Source organism: Nematolebias whitei, chromosome 19 (assembly GCF_014905685.2).
Source record: "Nematolebias whitei isolate Nwh7 chromosome 19, NemWhi1, whole genome shotgun sequence".
Lineage (NCBI taxonomy): Eukaryota > Metazoa > Chordata > Actinopteri > Cyprinodontiformes > Rivulidae > Nematolebias > Nematolebias whitei.
The window spans coordinates 23,978,428-24,000,954 of NC_056516.1; the positions used below are offsets into that span (position 1 = coordinate 23,978,428).

Below are 22,527 nucleotides of genomic sequence, written 5' to 3' on the forward strand. Positions count from 1 at the left end.
GAAGTCAGCTCCACACTGGGCTCATGGTGACTCAGCTGTGGATGGCAGCTCAGTGCTGAATGTTTTCTGCTGATCGTTGTTCGAGCAGCATGAAGTCAGCCAAGGTCACGCAACATTTCAGTACGGGCTGACAAAATGTTGTAAATGTTCCAACAGGATGTTTATGAAGCAAGCGGAAAGATGATTCTTCTTTATGTTGTGGATTATTCAATGGAGAATGCAACTCTTTCAGAGGAAGTGAGGTTCTGTGGAAAGGTTCTGAACAATCACTATCTTACCTGTTGTAGATAGCTCCTTGAAACACTTGAATGATGAGCTCATGGCTAGTATGAGCAGAGCCAAGTCCAAAGAAGATGGCTACCGTCCTAAAACAACAACTGTTGCTCAAGGATCTATCTACAACAGGTAAGATAATAACTATTTATAACCTTTTCACAGAATCACATTCTAAAAGCTCTTAACTTTAAGATTCTTCTTCTTTTTTTTTGTAACTAATTTAATTTTCCTGTTATCACCCACCACGAGAAGCGAAAGTCTGTCTGTTAGCAAAACATTTCATAAGCTACCAACAAGTTTTAATCAAACTTGCGGTGCAACTGTGCCAACCCAGTTCAAGATGGCCGCCACAATAACTCACCTTTGAAAAGACAAAAAATGGCTCTAACTGCGTGAATGTTTCAGATACTGTGCTAAAACTGAGTGTGGTGGTATCTGCAGGCCATTCGCAATGTGCTTCTACAAGACCTTAGCCTAAAACTTCAGCATTAACTGTTGGAGTCAACCCTATTTGTCTGTTAGCAAAATATCTTTGGACGTATTTTACTGAAACTCTTAGAATGATCATTAGATGTTCGTCTACAATTTGTCAACATTTAAGATTCAATCTGTATTAAGATGGCCGCCACAGACTGTGTAAGGAGTTTTGCAGCTGTTTTTAAAGTTGATGTTAAAACTTGAGTTATCTTTCCCTAAAACGAGACACCACCCTTACCTGTGTTTCTGAGGTAAACATCTGCTCCTGAAACCAAAAACAGACACGTTTTATTGTTCTCAGCTCTGTATGAAGAGGCATTTTAGGTTTTGGTGACACGCACGAGTCAACGTCGACAAGGCCGACTCTGACAGCAACATTAATCCTGAACTGTCAACGCTGTTCCTGTTAGTCCGGACCGCAGCCCTCACTGTGGTTTTAGGAGGCTGTTGCCATGGAAACAGAGCCATACATCCCTCTGGCCTCCATCAGTGATTTCCTCTGAGTCAGCCACCTCATCCCAACAGGATGAACCTCACATCGGAAGGCCCTGGTCTCACACGTACGATGAGCTGACTTGTGGTTGTACATTTGTATGAGCATGTGTGTGTGAGTGTGTACTTGCACAGCACGCAGGTTTGCTTAAATGTGCGGATACTGGACGTCCTGTGAGATTATTACACACCTGTGTGATGTCTGGATAAGTTTCCACCCCCAAGACATCTGCAACAAGAACAATTTTCACCAGCCTCGTCGAAGGAGATCAGGTGTGAATTTCTGTCTCTCCTCCTGTCTCGCTCCCACCCCTCCACAAATAACTGCCGTGCAGGAGGCCGGCATCCTGGCACACCTGATCTCCTCGTCCAGACCCGTGAAGTAGAGATCCGTAAGAGCATGAGCAGTGTCAGAGCGATGGGTGAGGTAAAAATAAAGAGAAATAAAAAGAAAGGTGACTGAGAGAGCGACCTGACTGCAATGACTGAAGGAAAGATGTTAAAGAAAGGAAATGACAAAGTGTGAATCCAAACACCCGGCGTCACTCCTTAGAGAATGTCTGACATCATAAAGTCTCGTTTACACTTTTCTCTGTAGAGAAACGTTTCTGAATTGTGTGCAGACATTTAGATATGCCTCCCAGACTGATCCGTAGCTTTCACTGTTAATACAGCAGAAATAAGATAAAACCTATCGCGCACACACACACATACACACACACACACACACACACACACACACACACACACACACACACACACACACACACACACACACACACACACACACACACACACACACACACACACACACACACACACACAGAGACACTTCTTGACCACTTTAAGAACCTGAATTTTTGCATGTTACAAAGTGTTTTTGTCTTTTAGTGACGTATGCTGTATAATTTGATTAAACAAATGTATTCAGACATTTTAAAAGACTTGCATATTTTTTGTGTTGTTGAATAAAGTTAGTTTTTTCATGTTAGCTTGTCTCATCACACTTTGACTTTTCACAGGCCTCATCTTATATTGAGCTTATTATATGTTATATAGGTCAGGGCTATTCAACTGGTGGCCCAGGGGCCAAATCAGGCCCACGGGTGAGCTCGGTTCGGTCCACCATTGGGTTCATTTTTAAATAAAATTAGATTTTAAACCATAAAACAAACTTATTCAATCACAATAACTGCTGGATGTCCAGCCCCTGAACTCTTGGCTTTCAGTAACTGTAGCTCCCTGAGCAGTTTAGTTGAAAAGCTCTGAAATATAACCAATTTAGAGGAATTTTCACTTTTTGTGTTTGTTTGTTTTTCATTTTTTAGCCATTGTGGTGTTTTTGACTCATTTTTTTAAAATCCAGCTCTTATGCCAAACTGTTGTTGTATTGTTTTATTGTGTGAAATGCACCTAAATCCAGAGATAAATTGTGTGCACTAACAGAAAAATAGTATTTTTAGGCACTTCGATAGTAGCAGTCTACTGCAAAAAAACCTCAAAAATTGTACTTTTTAATACAAATTATTTACAATAAAATCTAAATACATAAACATAATAATTAAAAAATGTTTAAAGCAAAGTATAAAAAAGGTGATTCGAGGTTTTAATGTGCCTGTTTATTTTTAATGACACTAATAAAGGATTAAAACAGTCTTGTTTTCAACGAGAAGACATACTTTTTGTTATTTCTCATTTATTTACGCTTTCTTTCAGTGAAAATGACGGTGATAAAAACCGGGGACAGGACTAGATGTCAGACGTTACTCTACAGTTCTAACCCCATCCTCACCTGGGTCATTTTAACACACCAGCGTGCAAACTGAGAAACACAGGAGCATTCATGCCTTTACTTCAAAGCACGCACATGCTGTGATACCATTAATTCTCCGTGTGCAGCATTTTATACAGGCTTTAGTGTGGCTAAATTTAGGCTTACAATTGTGCATCTTGTGTATGTGTGGCTTTTATCTTCTCCTGCAGACTCACTGAAACAAAGGTCTAAGGAAAGCTCCATATGGGCCGTGGCTGTCTGTCTCTTTCTTCTTAAAGAAAATAAAAGAAATGCACGTCTTAATTGTTATAATCATCATCATCCTGATGTTTGATGACGAAACAAGTCATTTCACTAGGAGCATCTTTGAATGTTAGAGAGCAGCACATGACCTCAGCTAACACAAGTCTTAACTTACCGTATTTTTCAGACTATAAGGTGCACTAGATTATAAAGCATTCACAATAACCACATAAAATCAGTTCGAGGTCAGTAAGCACAATCAGAATTAATACGTAAGGCACCAGATTATAAGGCTCACTGTTGATTTTTGAGCAAATTTAACGATTTTAATTGTGCCTTATAGTCTGAAAAATACTGTAAATTTGTGACTTGTGTTAGCTAAATGAGCCGCAGAGAGGAATATCGCAATGATGACAAACATACAAAGGAATTTCCCGATGCTATGGTAGATGACAGAAAAGAAAATGGTCAAAGCATCACTGGCTGCAATATTTCTGTGGTCTTTGTTGTGGTCGTGTAATCCTGAGGTTGCAGGTTCGAGCCCAGGTTGTGTCAGGATGGGCACCCGGAGTGAAACACTTGCTGAATATTTCACATATGAGTTTACTCATTGAGGCAACCTCCGAAGAAGGGAGCAGGCAAAAGATTAAAGAAGAAAAATTAAAGGATTATTTCTGACCTGTAAGAAAACTTGAATTTAAAGGTGGAGTTTGAAGACTGTGTTATTTGAGTCAGAGGGGTCAATAGACGGTGTCTTTACAGGCTCGTTTCTACACAAATCTCTATTACGACATGAATTAACAATTTCACATGCTTGTCACTGCAGCCTGTGTTCGATCTCAGTTTATCATCCCGCGTCACGTATGTGAAATTGAATTAGTTATAGTCATTTTACAGTTTGCAAAGGTCAATTACTATGGTGGCCATCTTGAATTGGGACAGTAAATTTAGTTGGTATAGAGTAAAATTTAATTATTGATTTCAAACAAGTTATGAATAAAAAGACAAAACAAACAATAATGTAATATTAATAATAATACGTAGAAAATACACACTGAACAACTCTATGTTGTGTTTAAAAGGAAGTCTGAAGAAGTATAAACTTGTTGAATGTCGGGGGATTTTAGGTCAAGGTTTTATGGATGTTTGTTAACACTATGGCTGAGAACGTTAACTGCCCATGAACCATGTGTTTGAGTTACCAGAGAGTTCTTGTGTCTCTCAGAGAGGGCTGAATGAGGAACTGATTTGATCCTGCATGTGCAGCTGTGTGGCCGAGGTAATCAGTCTGTCTGTGACCTGAGAGCTGATAAGGTTATAAAAACAATTCTCGCACACTGCCCGTGGCAGATTCTTGTGACTGGATTCCATGCGTGTAACTTTTGTACATGCGTGTAACCTGTTGTGAACGTCTGCCCTTGCAAGTAAAACCAGTTATAAATCTCCTGCTGTCGAGTGTGGCTAATAAGATGAATAGAGGGTATTTTTATCCAACATTAAATCCTCTGTTTTATATCAACACTTTCCTTTTTCAACCACGTTAGTCTCTTCAGCTTCAGTCATAACTATTATATTATATGAACACGTCCATTAATTTTTACTGTGCCATATAGTTCAACATGAACCAGCAACATTTTCTTCTAAATAATTCATATATTGTGCAGAAAATAAACAGCTGAATGACGTTTTTACGGCATTCTTTACAGCAAGCTGGTATTGTTTAAACAAACTGAATGGAAAACAAGTTACAGTGGTGATTTTTATTGCTTTCTGTAGATTTATTCCCCTTCCCTCACAGTTTTGCCCAATTGAACTCCCTCCTCCCTCGCTGATTTGAACATTTTTGCTTTTGTGAACACTAGTGGGACTGAGGCTGGCTCACTTGATCATCATCCTTGTCTCTGTCTGAAGCGGCTGCCCTCTGCCCACCCTGAATATTTTGAGCCGTGACGTGTTTACTGACAGGAGGACGCGAGTTTTCACACAGGTGCTTCATCTGCTGGTCACTGCGACTATTTGTGGTGATAAACTGCGCCTCCAGAGCCGCAGCACTCCGTTTTCTGTCCTGATTTTTTTTTTTTCTTAACTCCCCCTCCAACATCCTCTCTTGTTGACGAGCTTCTCTTCCCAGAGCGCAGTCCATCTCTGACAGAAAGAGAGGAAAAGCAGGTGTTTGCTTGTCTTTGTCACCTCCAACAACAAGCTGGTGAACACAGTCATTTGGAAGTTTTTGGAGCCTTTTTACCCCATTAAAAAAAATCAGATTTGACTTCAGCGGAGGAGAAAAAAACCATGCTGAATGTCCAGTCGTTGCTCTTTGGATGCCTGGCTTGTCTTGTTGTGACCTCTGTTGTGAACGCAGATGGTAAGTGAACATTTTGTGCCAATTTTCATTCAGAAGACAAACAAAAAAAATCATTAACTAGAGAAAAAATAGTTGTTGTTTTTTTTTGCAAAAACACAAGTGTGCATTGAAATGTATGTTATTGCATGATGAGCATGCCTCGGCAGAAGTATTAGAACAGCTGAAATTTAGGCCTAAACGTCTTTGAAACCAGTATATTAGATGAGTCATAGCATCATTTCCTGACAGTCGTGAACAATTAAAAATTTAAATGGCTGTTATAAAATAAACTGGGTTGTTCAAAAATGGTGGAAGACAAAATATGGTTAATAATGTCGTTTTTCTTCAAGCACATAACTTCTCCAACTTGTTCAACATTTGACCTGGCTGAGGTGGGTTTTGAACCCAGGTTGTTTGATTTGCAGGTGTTGCCTGATCCTTTGTGCTCCTCTTCTCCTGCTCTTCAACAGAATGCAGTCATGGTTGGGTATGAGAGGCTGAGCAGTCCTGTTCCTTCACTTGCTGCACATTCAAGCCATGACTGTTATTAAAAAAATTGTAAAGCAAATTAAACATATAATTTAGTATGTTGGCTTACCAGTTTTTAAAATGGTCAAACAAATAAATACACACCAATGAAAAATATTGTTTCTCTAATTATTTTAAAGAGAAACAGTGTTTTGAGTGAATTATCCATCCATTTTCTTTACCCGCTCCTTTTTGGTTGTGGGGGTCACTTGTGCCCATATCCAGCAGTTATTTTGCAAGATCAAGATTATCTTATTCAGATTTATATAATAATTCATACCTGTTGAGATTTTGACCCAAGTGAAGTGGGACTTGATGGCTGTTTTAAAGGCGTGAACTCACCCTCTATGCCAGGGCTGTTCAGCCGGCAGTGACTTCAATCTGACCTGCAGATGAGTTCAAAATCTTGAAAGAGATTTAAACTTTAAAGAGATGAATGTTTTAGTTAGAGAGGAATCTCAGTCTCAACTACTGTCATTTACACATGTCAGAGTCAGAGAGGTTTTATTGTCATGTCAGCTACGAACAAGTACATATTGAAATGAAACTGTGTTCCTCCAGGATCACGATGCAACACAGAACATAACCTGCAAAACAAGACAACACAGTGTAGATACACAACTGTACATTAAATACAAACAGACCTATAATAAATGCACAAAGACATTTAACCTAATCTAAACAAGTAATTGAGAGACAAGAGAGATACATGATGATTAGTACACGTGTATGTGGTACATGAGGTGGAAACATGTTCTGATGTGTGGTTAGCAGCGTTTTTCTGTTTTTATAACAGCAGAGATATAAACTGTGTAATGTGCAAAAATGCACAACTTGAGCAGATTGCAAAAACGTGCAAGTAAAAAGAAGTCACAAACAGTACAACACAGTGTATTTAGGTTGTGTATATGTATACAGACGCCGCTCTCCTACGAAAGCATTACCTTCCAGAACACTGTATTAGGCAGGTCGGGTGTCACCCTGAGACACTGTTTGGTCAAACAAACAGTGCTTTCCCTCTTATATACCAGGAACAACCTCTGACTCATAGTATCTGTTTACAATCAACAGTCTGCCCAGAATCCTTTGCATCTTACACAGCTCTTTGGGGTGCTCGCTCGCACAGAGACTTATGGGTGCGGTGGGAAATAAAATAAAGTCGTAACTGCAACACATGTCTTTGCTTTAATCCGAGGTGTACACATATCTGTGTTTCGGTGTTAAAAATGTTTAATCATAAGAACTAAATCAGTAAAAACCTGAGTCAAAAGGCTGCACGCTCTTTCTGATAAACTGATCACATCAACGTGTGATCGCCCAGAACAGATTGATTACTGGGGGAATATTGATGATGGTGCACAGCAACTTTTTACTTAGTTTAGCCACAAATAGGATGGATTAGGTGAGTTAATTCATTATAATAAATGACACGAAGGAGGCGTTCAACACACATCGCACTCACTTTCAACCCAGCTGAGTTCTGCTCCGCCTCTTTTGGTTCGGCTCAAAGTGAACGGGACTAGGACGCTTCACCTGTGATTTATGAAGCGTCTGAGGAAGAACTGGTTTGTGCAACCATTGTAAATGAGAACTGGTTCTTAATGGATCTATGTGGTAAAATAAAGGTTATTATTATCATTATGTTGTGGAACTGTCTTTTGAATGAGCCTAATATTAACTGTGCCATCATTCAGGGAACATCGAAAATAGTCAACATTTTTATTTTGTTTTGAAACGCATAAAGCTATGGCAACATAGAGATGTCATAATTATATTTGTGTTAAATAGGAAGCATAGTGTTGTTTTTGTTTTTAATATAATTTCAATTGGAATACCTACACTTTTATTACAATAAAGTAAATATTGAGATGTAATTTATTTTAATTACACTTTTGGGTTCTGTTTACTGCATTTATGATTCAATGCAGCAAAATAAACTAATTTAAACGAGCAGATCATTGTAATACTTGGTTTATTTACATGAATACTAATTGCTGGATGTCCAGACCCTGAGCTTCTGGCTTTTAATAACTGTGGCAAAGCCATGACTGAGGAGGTCAGAGACAGAGAAGCAACATACAAACCTGTTACCACATTTACAATGACTGAACCATCAAAAGTAAATAAATAAGAATTTCTAATGAGGCGATGCAGTTTTTTCTATTTTTAAACTGGCATAACAAATTATCTAAATATTCCTTGATTCATGCTCAATAATCCAGGTAAATAAATCAAACAAGGTTGAGTCAGATCCGTTCAGAGGACCTGACTCAACCTTGTTAGACGTTATCTCAAGAATGTTATCTAAAATTTACATTATTAAACTTTAAAGCTTTATCTATTATTTTAGCTTTAAATTGTAAAATAAATAAGTTATTTTGCTGCATGTTAAGCTGAAGTAGTAGTAGCTCCCATTATATCTCAATAAGCCTAATTAAAGCTTAATATTTCAAAAACCAAACAAAGCGCAAACACCAACAGTGATAGCAAGCATCACATGAATGAGTTTTACAACTAGAAATTACTATGGTTTTATTAGAACAAAATATCACTAGTTTTCTTGCAGTAATAATAATAATGATAATAATAATAAAGAGAAACTTGTTTGCATTTTCAATGCACACTGATAAATGGTTGGTGTTAAATACAGTTGTGAGCTTTTACTAAAGTATTTAAAGTGAGTTGGTGACGTGCAACCCTTTAGTCGAAGTGCACAGATGGAAGTGCATAAACTATTTGGCACCGTCTTATAATTCCTGATGATTTTCCTCTTGGTGGGTAATATCTTATTGCAGTTAAATTGAAAAAATCTAAAGATGAGAAGGGGTTGTTTGTGTGCAGCATTGTGCACAGTGTAGTTAAACGTCAAACATTTTCAGTATTTTTTTCTTCAGATTTATCCTAAATATTTAGGATATGTGTGCATATACTGGTTTAATGTTTCTGAACATAAATTATATGAAATAAAGGTGTCGATGAAGAGTCATCATGCCTTGTTAGCCATCAGAAAAGACAAATCACACAATTCTTCCTGAGTTTTGTCTCTACTGATTGATTATTTTAAAATCTATGATAATCCTTTACCAACATTATGTTACATCATCTCAAAAAAGGGAACTGTTTGTATTTTAAACCCGGTTTTTGCAACAAAGAGAGTTTCTTTTCATGTAAAACATGGTTTATGATTTACTGCTTAATGCATTGAGGTGGTTTTGACATTACTGCGATGCTAAATTTAGTTCGCAAATGTATTTAAATAAATGTTTTTTTGTTTTTATTTTTCTGAAGCTCGAACAAAAATGAGCACTGCTCCGAAAAACATAGACTCAAATGAGCCTCGGGGAGTTGGGGAAGGAGAGTGATTTGCACGTGAGTTCAGCTTGCATAAAAGGAGAAACTCAGTCCAGTTTTAGGACTTAGAATTTCATACATTTAGGTTAGAACTGAAAAAGTGCCATGGATCAGAAGGGACGTCTTAAAAAATAAAAAAATTAGCTACCTTCATTTTGACCAGTAAAGAATATCAGCCTAAAATATTTAGACTTAAATTAAATCTAAATTCCTCAAGATGTTCAGCTGTAGTCTTTTGTGAACAAATGTCTCATTATTAAAGTGGAAATAAAGAGAAAGAAGATTTTATTTAGTGAGTTTTTTGTGTTTTTTACTTTTTTCCTCTGACTTTTTGCTGTTTCTCCTCAGGTCGAGTGTTTGTTTTGGGTCTGAGGAACCTCTCTGGCGTTCTGGGCTTCAGAGATGCTCAGCAAGGGTGTGTCTCGCAACACGCCCGCCTGGCATCAGTGGAGGAGCTCCGACACGCCGTGGCCCAGTGCTTCTTCTCTCAATGCGTCCGTGGGTGGCTCCACGGAGGTACCGTGGGGTAAGAAACCAAGTGTTTGCTTTTATGGGAGAGAGACTTGAGATTTCCGAAGGTGTCAAAGGTCATCGCGGTGCTCGTGCTTCTTTAGTCTGTGATGGAGGCTCCAAGAACGGATGAAAGAGAAAGGATGTAAAGCGAGCAGCGGTGTGGAGGTGGATGTGCGGGAAGATACAAGACTGACACGTTTTAGGAGAGGTGGAGTGGAAAAGCAGAGAGGAGGAGGAGAAAGACTTCTCTGTTTCCTCCTGGAGGATGAGGGAATTCAGAGCTGGGGTGTCATGTCGACAATTGCCTCCATTTATGCTCTTCACCTCCACGACAACACTGCTTTCATCACCCAGAAACCCAAACAGACACACTTAACTTAGGCCCAGAGGAAGTCAGGTAGTGACGGCTAAATGACAGAGTGTAATCTGTTCTTTGAGGGGGAATCTACTAATCTTTAAATTAGTTTTTGTTATTTTGGTCTGTGTGATTTAAATACAGAGCAGCAGGATGAAAAATGCAAGGAGCTGTAGTGCTAATTATTCTAACTTTGACCAAGAAATTAAAAAGAACTGACATGGTTGAGACATTTTATTCTTATAAGCATGTCTACAATTTAATTTGTGTGAAGTAATCATTTGGTGTTCAAATCGTGCCTTCTAAGAGTTGTGCTTATTCTAAAATGCTTCACTAAATTGTGCTAAAATGTGAAACAAGCTCCAAAGATGTTAAAAAGGTGTTCAAAATTTATTTAGGCAGATCATTTTAACCTGAGAAGACCAACGTAACACGTGCAGCAGGTTGTAAAAACTGAAAAAAAAATTAACGTACATAAGTGGAGTCAGAGCGAGGAAGAACACGGAAAGGCAAACAAGAACAAATTAGGTTGTGACAAAATGTGTTGTCCTGGAATGGTCCAAACAAAAAGCAGTGAATTAATCAGGGAACACTGGAAACAGGTTAGCAAGCACTTTTAGCTGTTACCTAATGACATCTTTCAATAAAACACTCCTATCATTTTATCTTGTTAAATTGATAGTTTTTTTCTGACCAGGGGTTTTGTAGAATTATTATCAGCAGTCAGTATCTTACCTGTCGTAGGCAGTGACCAGAGTCCTCTCACTGTGGAGAAACTGAAGTTTTGACCATATAGACTAACTAATCAAGCACGATGGAGTTTCACGTCTTAAATCAGCTCCTACCTCTAAATGTTATTGTGTCATTTTTATATATTTTACAAACTTTTATACCTGTATTAATGCAGCAATATTTACTTAGAAGTTACATAAAATGAAGATCAGGTTGACTGTGGTCACTTAACTGGACGTTTTTGTAAAAAAACATGCTACTGATGGAAACATTAAAATTAGTTTCCAAAATAATTATCTGACAGTGTAAAGATCATTAAAGATCATTTGAATGCATCACTGTGGATTTTATTCATTTATTTAGATTATAGTTAAATCAGCTTTGGAACTGGACCACTTTGACAGGAGTCACTGGGTTGATTCCTCTGTGAGATCGAGATAATTTGACCAATTTCTGCTGCGGGTAAGATATTGACTCCTGATATAAACTTTATGAACATCAGCTTTTAAGGTGAGGCTTGTGATGATCGGCTGCAACCAGAATAAAAAAATAAAAAAATTAATGTTAGATTTTTTTTCTGTGTATCATCTAAAGCATTAGTACAAACCCAAGAAAACATTTGGGGGAAAAACAGTACTCAAGCTTTGTATTATGTCACTACAATCTCCGTACAGCTCAGCAAACAATCAGAGTAGTGAGGTGCAATTCACTATTTAAAATTAATGAACTGTTTTTGTCTTTTTTTTAACTGTAGAATGTGTGGTTTTTTTTATTTGTAGTTGTGGTTTACACTTCAGGGCCACCGTAGCTCTCAATTAAAGAAACAAAACAACCAAAAAACCCATTTATTTTGATTATTTTACCAGGAGAAATTCAATGAAATTAAAAATCTCATTTACAAACATGTCCTAGCCAAAACTGGCAACAAAACACAAAGTCTCATAAAACACGTTTTAAGAACAATAACCATAAACATAAAAACCTCAATAACATCTCTTCCTTAAAAAAGGGTGCATTTTACACAACCAAAATATATCTATTCGTAATAGACAAAAATAACGAGTTGTGCTTCTGTATTTGTGTTTTTCTGTTCTGGTGTTGCACAGCTTTTTTAACACAAGTGTTATTTACTCATTGGAGCTACAGCGGATTAACGATCCTCCAATAAGAAATCATCTTTGTCCACAATTTCAGCAAAATGTCCTTAAATATGAAAACAGCAGGAAGATATCAACACAGTTTCCAGGATCAGGGACAACAGGGTGAATAGCTGATGTGAAGAAGCGACACAGTCAAACCCAAGGCTTATATATAAATATATAAAAAGTCATCAGGTGGTTAACTGGAATACCATGAGACATATAAATTAGTAATTCAAAATTGTTCCAAAACTTTTAAGTAAAGTTTAGCTTGAAAAATAGAAACTGTTGAAAGTTTGGGTCACTCTTTGTGCTTCTCTTCTCTACACGTAGACTTCATCTTTCACACTCCTTCACTAAGTTTTACCACGTTTCACCCTTCTTATAAGTCCGGAGCGTCAAACCTCACTCCTGTTTGTTTTCGGTGACTCTCAGTGCCAGGAATCGTGAGCAGCGTGTCAAATTTACCGGTAACAGGGTTTTCATATTCAGGAATTTGTAGCATACAATGTAAAAACAATCTTAAGGGCATGCAATATTGGTTTTAAGGTATCTTACAATTTATTTTCCATAAAGCGGTATAAAAACCTTTAGGGGATATTCCGTCAGAATTTCAGCTTATTTATGCCTATACCATGTTCTTCTTCTCCTCCACCCACTCCTCATTGATCAAAACCCTTCTCTGTATGAATTTTAACATCTTTTGGAAGTAGCATAAATGCAAAAATGTATCCCAAAATTGTAAACAACAGTTTGATGCTCAAATTTTGGGCATGTAAGATTCAACAGAAGCTTCGTAGATTTTTATTAGTTAAATACAAGTAAAAATGAGCCTATAGAGACATGTTCAACGCAAACTAAAATGTCTCCTGACCAGATCTTTTCTCACAGTTTTTAAAGTGCATCTGTTCATTAAAGAAATTCAAACTAGGCGGCATGTTGTATTTATTTACAAAGTTGCAATTACTTTATTTTCTTTTATTCATACACTATATAGAATTTGACCTTTCTTTTCTGTATGCAGTCAAAAATGAGGAACATGTAATTCTTTCTCCTCCAGAGGACAGTTTGAACTTATGTACCATCTACGGTCGAGAATTAAACCTCGATGCCACTATGTACTTTAATGGAGGCCTGAAAGGTACTGTGATTTTCACTGTATAAGTCATGGTCTTTTGCATAATTTGCATGCCCTGTGACTTATATGCCGAAGCAACATATTTATGGATTTTTTCCCCCCATATTTATAAACCAATTTTTAGCTGAGATATGACTGTTTTCATTCATTCTGACTGAAAATATTGAACACTAACATGCTAGATGGCACTCGAATTGTATGGCATGCCATTGTGTCATGTAATAGGTAAAAATGGCTTGCCATTGTCTGCCACTGTCATCTGCCTGGAGCAACCGTCAAATCAGCTTCATTTCGATGCGCCGCCCCGGCGAAATGCAGCTGATTTGACCATTGAAGTGCATTTATTAAGTAAAAGTTCAACTGAGACACACATTTACTATAATTTTGAGCAATCAAATAATTGTTTTTAGGTGATCATCTTGTTAAATTTTGAAGAAATGGACAGCGAGTCGCCCTCTGCGCATTCATGTTTCGCGTATCAGCTTTTGAAATGCACCTGATTTGACCATCAAAGTGCATTTGTTAAGGAAAAGTTCAACTAAGACACACCTTTACTATAATTTCGAGCAAACAAATAATTGTTTTAAAGTGTTAATCTCGTTAAATTCTTGTTAAAGTCCTCTCGTGCACGTTCCCTCAGCCGCCATTTGGCAGCCAATCGATTATTTGGCACAACACCACCCCACGTTTCCAGGTTGTCAGCAGTGACGCATAATAGATGCAACATATACGGCGAAGCGATGTATTTATGGATTTTTCCACTTTATTAGACAAATATGGACTGATGCGACTTATAGGGTGGAGCGACGTGTACGGTGGAAAATACAGTATTCATTTATGTCCCCAAGCATTAAAAAGTGCATGATAATCTAAACGTAAGATGTCAGGAGACTGTGTTTGAAGGAATAAAGTAGTCAAACTGTTGATTTTAAGGTTCTTATCAGAAGTATATTTTAACAAAACTCTATATTCATTCAACTTTTATTTACAGTATACAGGTTAATCCCATTGAGCCTCGGGGACTCATTTAAAAGAGAGACTTGATTTTAACAGAGTGATGACAACAGTGGACAACAATGACAACAATATATGATTACTTTTTCCTGTGTAAAAAATGTGCATGTGTTTTTTAATTGCAACAATTATTTAAAAGCTCATTATGTTTTCATTAAACACCATCTATGTTGGATTGGCTCAGGGCTGCTTACCTTTGGAACAGATGATTGGGGGTCTTCAAGGAAATGCTGATACAAAATGAGTGAAAAACACAAACAATGCCATGCTGGCTGGGGCAGTAACTGGACTATTAAGGCTAATGCTACATGAAGGAGAACCAGAACCTCTTCATAAGGAATTAACATCTGGAACAATTCCTGCTGGAACCATTTAACGGTCCATTTCTGTACTTTCTCTTCTTTCTGTACTGGGAATCCATCAGAGACTATTCTGTAATAAGTACTTCAAGGGTACCAAGAAGTACCTACTGCTGTTGTACAAGAACCGTACCTTTAAGGCTGCCACTCCAGTGACAAACCTTTCTAACCATAAATGTAATATCAGTACCGTATTTTTCGGATTGCACGCAGAACACTAACATTTACACAAATGCACATCTTGCTTTTGGTTTCACTGCAATATAAAGCAAATTAATCTGGAAAAAAAAGCTCTTTTTCCCATCAGTCAAACATTGTTGTATTTAAACATGTTCATTTCCTGTTTTCTCTCAGTCTTCTGCCCTTATAAGCTGAAGTTAGCATGGCACAGACATGCATCATGAGTCACAGTCTCACTGCAGCGCCAGTCAAATTCTTCCAAATACTGACACACTGATTAGTGCAGTCACTCTCAGATTCACACACTTTAGGTCCAACAGCCATTCCTATTAACGGCTTCTCGTTTCACAGGATTATATTTAAACTTTTATTAATAAGCATGGAACACATCTCACTTGTGATGACATTTTTGTTCAGAGGGTTAACTGGTGCCAGGAGTTGCTATGGGAACAGGGTTTGATTGACACAGGAAGTTTGAGTTGGATGTGGTAGTATGTTTTAAACTTCTGGATAAACATGTAATATTGGATTGAACTCAAGTCTTCTAATCTGGGTTATCCATTCCTCGTTCATCATCGTGGCACATGCTGCTGATATTGTAGCATGCCTGAGCCACGATGTGGCTTTTTCAGCCCTGATGTCACGCTGAAATAATATTTGGAAGGGTAGAAAAGCAGGCAGCAACCAGTGGAGAACTGTACATGCCTGTGTGCTTAGTTCTGTTTCATGTGCACATTTATGGACCAGTGCAGGCGCCCCATAGTTCTGCCTTACTTCACTTACAACAGAAGATGCATTTCTTACACTGACATTTTTTGTTTATGGAATAGTTCCTTATACGCAAGCCTTTTAGTGTAACATGTAAGAAATAAACACGTTGGGGTTGCTTCATATTCACCTAACTTATTGACTTGTTCCCTCGCATCCCACTCTCTCATGATGCAATATAATTGATGGGACATTCATTTTTGTCTGTGTCCAGGAGCACTGTGTGTAATCTTCAAGGCAGCTCGCTGAAAGCAGTGAATGTGAGGACAGAAAATGGCACAGAGGACACTGCACACCTGAACGCCTTCTGCATCAAAGACAAAGGTCAGAAAACGCATCAAAATTTGACTAAATCAAGGTATGGATTTGATTTTATCAAATTATTTTGGGAAGTGATATGAGTCAGCACCGTTAAAATATGAACTAAAAGCAGATTAAATAGCGTTGGAATAAATTTTACCTTAATGCTTTAGGAAGATCTGTGTAGGGAGGATCAGACCAGATTAAATCATGCAACATGTTTGTAATTTAGTTTCATTTGCTGCCATTTAGAACGAATTTGATAATTAAAATAGTATGATAAATTGTTCATTCTTTCTGCTATTAAAGAACTAAAAAACAATTAGGTAACTGTTCTATCTATGGAAAATTTTAGTCTTTTTAAAATTTATTTATTGTTTTCTTGTGTTTGTTGTTATCATGAATGTATTGCAGCAGTTTTGGGCCTTAGACAATTTCCCTTTAGCACAATAAAGTATATTTTATCTAATCTGATGTTAAACTGCCACAATCTGTTTTTTAATACAATTATTAAAGTATTTTTTTCTGTTTCAAGGTGTATTCCTCTTGTTGTTGTGTTTGTTTCTTGTGATGTGTTCAGTCGTTCCCCGGTCTGTTCTTGCTCCTCAGTCCTGCCCTTCTCACACCTGTTTCCTGTTACCATTAACACTCGTCTTTACCGGTTCTTTGTATTTTGCTGCCTTGTCAGTCTTTTGTTGTTTTTGTTCAAATTCTTTATGTCCTTCATCAGTCCTCCTGTGTGTCTGCATCCTATAGCTTCATCAGCAAACTTTGACAGAAACCAAATCATAAGACATAGAAAGCGTTATTTTTTTATACATCCAGTTCATTCCATTGTTATTTTCTTGGTTCCTGTATTTGCTGTTGTTTGTTTGTTTTAATTTTTTGTAAAGCTTTAAAAGGTTCCTTTAAAATTCATTTTGAAGTGGATTATGTAGAAATGTTCTGAACAATTAACATCTGACCTCTGCATCAGTTTGGAGAAATAAAGTTTAATTCTAACGGGGCAAACTCCATTTCTACAAACTGAGGTTGTCCAATCAGCTATCTGTAACAGGTAAGATATTATTGTTCATAACCTTTCCACAGAACCACACTTCAAAAGATAGTGAACTATTACTTCTACAATGTGTCAATTTTTATGTATCCTCAGTAATAACAAAGAAAAATCAAACAATATTAATAATACAGCCCTGTGCTTAGCCATATTTTATATTATTACCAATGATTTTTGTTTTTTAACACGTGTTCCTTTTTGTTGCTGTTGTTAGCCGTGGCTTGTGGAGACCCTCCATCCTTCCCCAACGCTCGTCTGCAGGAGCACTCTGGCTTTGAGATGGGAGACGAGCTGCTGTACACATGTCTGCCAGGTTTTGTGATGCCGCATGGACACGCTGCCTTCAGCCTGCTGTGTGACAGCTGCGGGGAGTGGTACGGGGCGGTGCAGATTTGTGTCAAAGGTGAAAGCCATGTCAAAATACTTTTTAAAATGTTGATGTGCTGAGAAGCATTGCTGTTTTTTTTTTTTTTTAATCAGGCGTTGACTTGTGATTTCAGATGAAGGTGGCACCTCAGTGTGACATGCCTTCATGTGGCCGTGTTGACTGAGGCAGAAGGCCTCTGACGTTAAGTCAGGAGCCTCGTAGTCCAGATTCTTTTCTAAAGCTGCAGTTTCTAAACGGTCTCAAAGACAACATATGGGTTCATAAAATTTTTTAGGCATGATAAAATATAAAAATAAATCCATGTCACCTAAGGTACATTATAACTTCTTACAATAATTCAGATTTATTTACCATTTTTGTCTGATGTTGACAGTTTGATGCATTCAAACATAGAGAAATTCATCAACATGCGTCACAATTAAATGTTTAATTATTCTACATTTTACTGAATTTCACATAGTACAAGAAGCTACATCCTCTATGTAAATTATGTATATCATAAAAACAGCAATTTAGGACACATACTTTTGATGCAAGGCATTACATATACGAACATTTAAATTGTGCTCTTTCACAAAGTTAGAATTACATTGATCAATGTGTGTTTATTAATTTTAGTATGCTAATACTACCCTATTCTGTTGCAAGTTTTACAGATGTTGCAGAATTTTTCAATTCCTCCTTGTTGATATTTTATTTTAGCTCCATTCTTGATAAATTTGGGCTTAAGAAATTCATATTTTATTGGTTTGTCCTTTTTTTTGTGGATACTAAAAGCAGTGCATTGCTTTTTAAGGCTTATCCAGTGTGGACGTGCAATCTTTTTTATTGTTTATCTAAAATGATCACAAATGGATGTATGCGACACACTCCAGCGATATTCTTTAGTAGATGTTTTTATTCTTAAATTTTTAACATTTTGGTTGAACTGTGAAAGCAGTCAGCCTGGAAGAAATAGTTTATCTAAAGTGAGGCCAAACTGTTTTAACAGCTGTAAGGCGATTTAGTCAACGTTTCTGTATCACATTAAGAGAGAGGATTTATGAGTTATTTCTGTTAACATAATTTATTGAGCAATCAGAACATTTCCACCGCTGGGATGTGAGTATAGTGAATTTACAGTGTATTTGTCAGATCTGAGCCATTTTATGCTACAAAAAAAGCCATTTAATGCATGAAAATTCATATTTTATCACTCAAAACACAATTTAAACTAGATCTTTATTTACAATGGAACCATAGCCAAAAGTAGATGATCTAAGTGTTGGTTTTTATGGTTCCCAAGACAGTTAAATTAAACCAGCAGCAATTCCAAAATCCACTTTAAATTCAATAATCTGTGCAATAAATAAATAAATACATAAAACAAGCTTTAGACAGAGGAAGGTTTATGTTTTAGTGCGTCCTTTGGCAAGAAAACTCATTATCATATTTCCATCCTGAAATATGACACAATTCATTGTAAGTCAGTGTATTGAGATGTATAAAAAACAGTTTCTAAGTTTAAAACGTTTTGCCTCATTCTTACTTCCTTACTGTCAGAATCTAAAAGTCGTCAACATTTAATTTATGTAGCTTTTGATTTATTAATATCTTTCTTCTGCCTGTTTTCAGATAAAACAGAAAGTCATGTAGACTATGAGGACAAGTTCGAAGATTCCCCTGAAGAAGCACATCATGACAGAGACAGTCAAGAGGAGCATCACGACAAAGTGTCTGAGGAGGTATTTGGAGGTGCATCCCAAGATGGGGAGATAAGTTTGCAGCAGCAAATGACAAGATTCAGGCTCAACGTAGGCGACGAGCAAGGCCAACAAAAAGAGCATGACATGGGAGCAACAGTGATCAACAACAGAAGAGCGTTTGAAGGACAATCAGACAAAAATGAGGAGCAGGTCCATCCAAGGTGGGAACAGGAGAGGAGCGAGGTTATCAGGACGGATGCAGATGAAGCTACAGAAGAACCTGTTTCTCTTCTCTCTCAAAAACACCTGTTCTGGTTTCCCTCTGAGGCCTTCCAGGATGAGAAGCTTCCCTTATCGCCTGGCTCCGTTACGCAGACGAAACAGAGAGCTTCTGGTGCCCAATCTCAGGAGAGCAACGAAAACGAGAGCCAGGAGAGGCATAACATCTCACATCCTACTGATGTTGATGATCACGACGATGAGCAAGACAGATATGATAATTTGGACAATGATGATGGAAGCGATCATGATGACAGCCGCCATGATGACCACAATGACCGTGATGACCATGACGACCATGACGACCATGAAGATGACCTCACTGATGATCCAGATGACCCTGATAGTCACCAAGAAGAAGATGATCATGTGACGCACCGAGGTGAGCACGAGGATAGACGAGACCGTAACAAAGACTATGACAATCACAATGACGATGATGACAAACACGAAAAGGACCATGATCATATTCACTACGGACCTCAGGAGTATGGTAATCAAGACGATCTATACGATGAACAGCACAGCCATGAGGATCACGATGATACGACCGATGATCATAGTGATGATGATAATGAACACCCGGATGGCTCTGAGGAACATCCAGATCATGATGATCTTGATGATCGAGATCGTATTCATGATGACGGCGATGATGATGATGATGATGACCACTTACCAGATCATGATATCCACGACGATCATGAAGACAAATACGACAAGAGCCATGAGAACCATGACAGCCATGAAGACGATGATGATGACGATGGTCACTCACGAGTCATCTTTTCAGTAGCCACAGAAAGACGACCAAACATCACTCAAAGGGGAGCAGGAAGCAAAACCACCAAAGACGAGACCTGGTTGGATGGATACCCTGTACAAGGAACAGAAAATGGTGAGTCCATGAAAAAACCAATAAAGCCAGTGGATGGTGAACGTGCTGTCGAGACAACAGACAGACCCAACGATGTGGACGTACGTAGACGGATTCCCCACACCAACTCTCCAGGCAAGCGTGAGTCTCCTACTAGAGCACCTGAACTGGACCAAGGGGTGGTAGAGAAAGTAAGGCCTGGCTTCAGGACCCCTGGTACCTCCCCAGACCATTTACAACCTTCAGACTCCCCGTCGTACTCAGACACCCTGGACTATGACACTCAACAGGCGGCTCCCACCCACTCCTGGTTGGACGAACTTACTGAGCACCCCTTCCTCGATCATGGCCTTGCTCCTCCTGTGCACGACGGCGACATCTTCACTGGTGTGATTGGGGAACGCAATGTGCACAACCTGCCCGGTGAGATGGGGGAGATGGAAGGAGAGATGGGGGAGACAATCTGCATCGATGACAACTGTCCTCCCCACCCTCCAAGCTCATCCAGTCGAGGTCCCACAGTGGCAGCCATAGCTGTGTTGGTGTGCGTCGTCGCCATGGCAGTCATCTTCGGGGTGTGGTGTTACAAACGGCAGCAGCAGAAGAGTTCAGTATATGAGATGAATGAGAAAGGCCAAAGTCCAACCAGCCAGGGCCAACAAATGGAGATGCAGCAAAAAGTGTAGAAGCTTGTGACGAGGACAGTGTTCATGAGACTTTTAGGACAGATTGTAAAATTTGGTTGAGTTTAGCAGGAATACACATCGTCACATTTTGTTAGAAACTAGGAACACTTAGGAACCAACAACTTTCTTCTGCTCTGATTCAACGAGCAAACCATGGCGGAGTTAAAGTTATTGCAATACACAAAGACTGGTTGATGGAACTCAAACGAAAGATGATGATAAATCCCCCCACAAACCCCATTTTTGCATAAATCCATCACTGTTTGTCATAGTTATCCATTAGTTTTAAAGGTTTTCATCTAAATGGACTCGTAAATGAGCAGTGCCTCAATTGGGGAAACTAAAAATGACATATTTTGAAAAACAACAACACAAGGTATGCCTGAATATATGAACTGAAATTTAAACTTTGAAGGTTCTTGGACATTGTGGTAAAGAACCTTAGTGTAGCATTGCTTTTGTTGTTTTTGCTTAGGGTTGACTTTCAGAGCTGAATAAAAAGAAAGTCGTCTGTGTTGATGGGTAGATGATGACCTTTATGTACCCTTTCTGTGTATTTTGCCATTTGCTTGGTGAGTAATAGAGTCGTTCAGATTCACACAAACATACAGATGGGACAAACATAAGGGTGTGTGTGTCATATTTGTGTAAAATGTCTATAAAGTTTGTGATAAAGGAACCAGACTGGAACTCCAACTCGACAGAGGTTAAACATTGTGGTGATAATGCAACAAAGGATCACAACCTCAAATGTTTTAGCTTTACCCTAAAATAAGATTTGTGACTTGCTTATACATAATAGTTCAATCACAATGTTTTTAGAGCACACATTGTAACACTATATATCAAAATCAGGGCTGTACAAGCCCTGATTTGTATTGGTCTATTTTTACAAATGGTAATAAATGTGATGCTTAAAGTTTGATTATATGAGCTGCAAAAAACACTTCCAATTTAACATTATCATGATGTTTTAAAATTTCCAGGACAAGTCAGCATTAAGTTGTATTTGCTGATCTTATGGTGAAGGTTCAAGGCTCACGATGACCTGGATGATCTTTACGAAGCAACTGAATGTTTTTCACCTCACTGAACAGCTCATAATCCTTCTACCACAAAAGGATACACCAGTCAATAACTTGAAAACATTTATGTGCAAAATGTTTGATTTTGCACATAAATATGAGATATTTATTAGCTCTGTTTGACTGGAACTCAACACTTGCATGAATACAACGTTTTCCAATAAGGGTGTTCAAGCTGGGGTCGCAAGAGTGAGCACAGCACACAATACTTTCAAAAACAACTTTTTAGTTTGTAACATCTCACATCATTGATTATTTTAACTTGTTTTGCAGCTTTCTTCTTAAGTTCCACCTGGTGTGTGCAGTGACAAGTGAAATACTATTTCCATTATCTCAGAAAGTTGTGCACATTACAAATGAATGCTACCCCTGCTGCTCTAATGTCACCTTTGTTTCCTAAAAGTCATACATTATTCATTTGTTTTATAACTGCTGGGGCCATAAAGGGTGGGTGATCATGTACTTGCCCATGCTTGCATGCATGTGT

General features: G+C 38.1%; 1 protein-coding gene across 1 annotated transcript; it reads left to right on the forward strand.

Annotated features, from left to right (window-relative positions):
• Positions 1-1,663: 1,663 nt before the first annotated feature.
• susd5 (sushi domain containing 5) lies at positions 1,664-20,955 on the forward strand. The gene is made up of 5 exons (XM_037693681.1): positions 1,664-1,667; positions 9,834-10,011; positions 15,898-16,007; positions 17,255-17,443; positions 19,043-20,955. Exons 1-5 carry the CDS (start codon positions 1,664-1,666, stop codon positions 20,953-20,955), a joined length of 2,394 nt encoding a protein of 797 aa, XP_037549609.1.
• Positions 20,956-22,527: the final 1,572 nt, after the last annotated feature.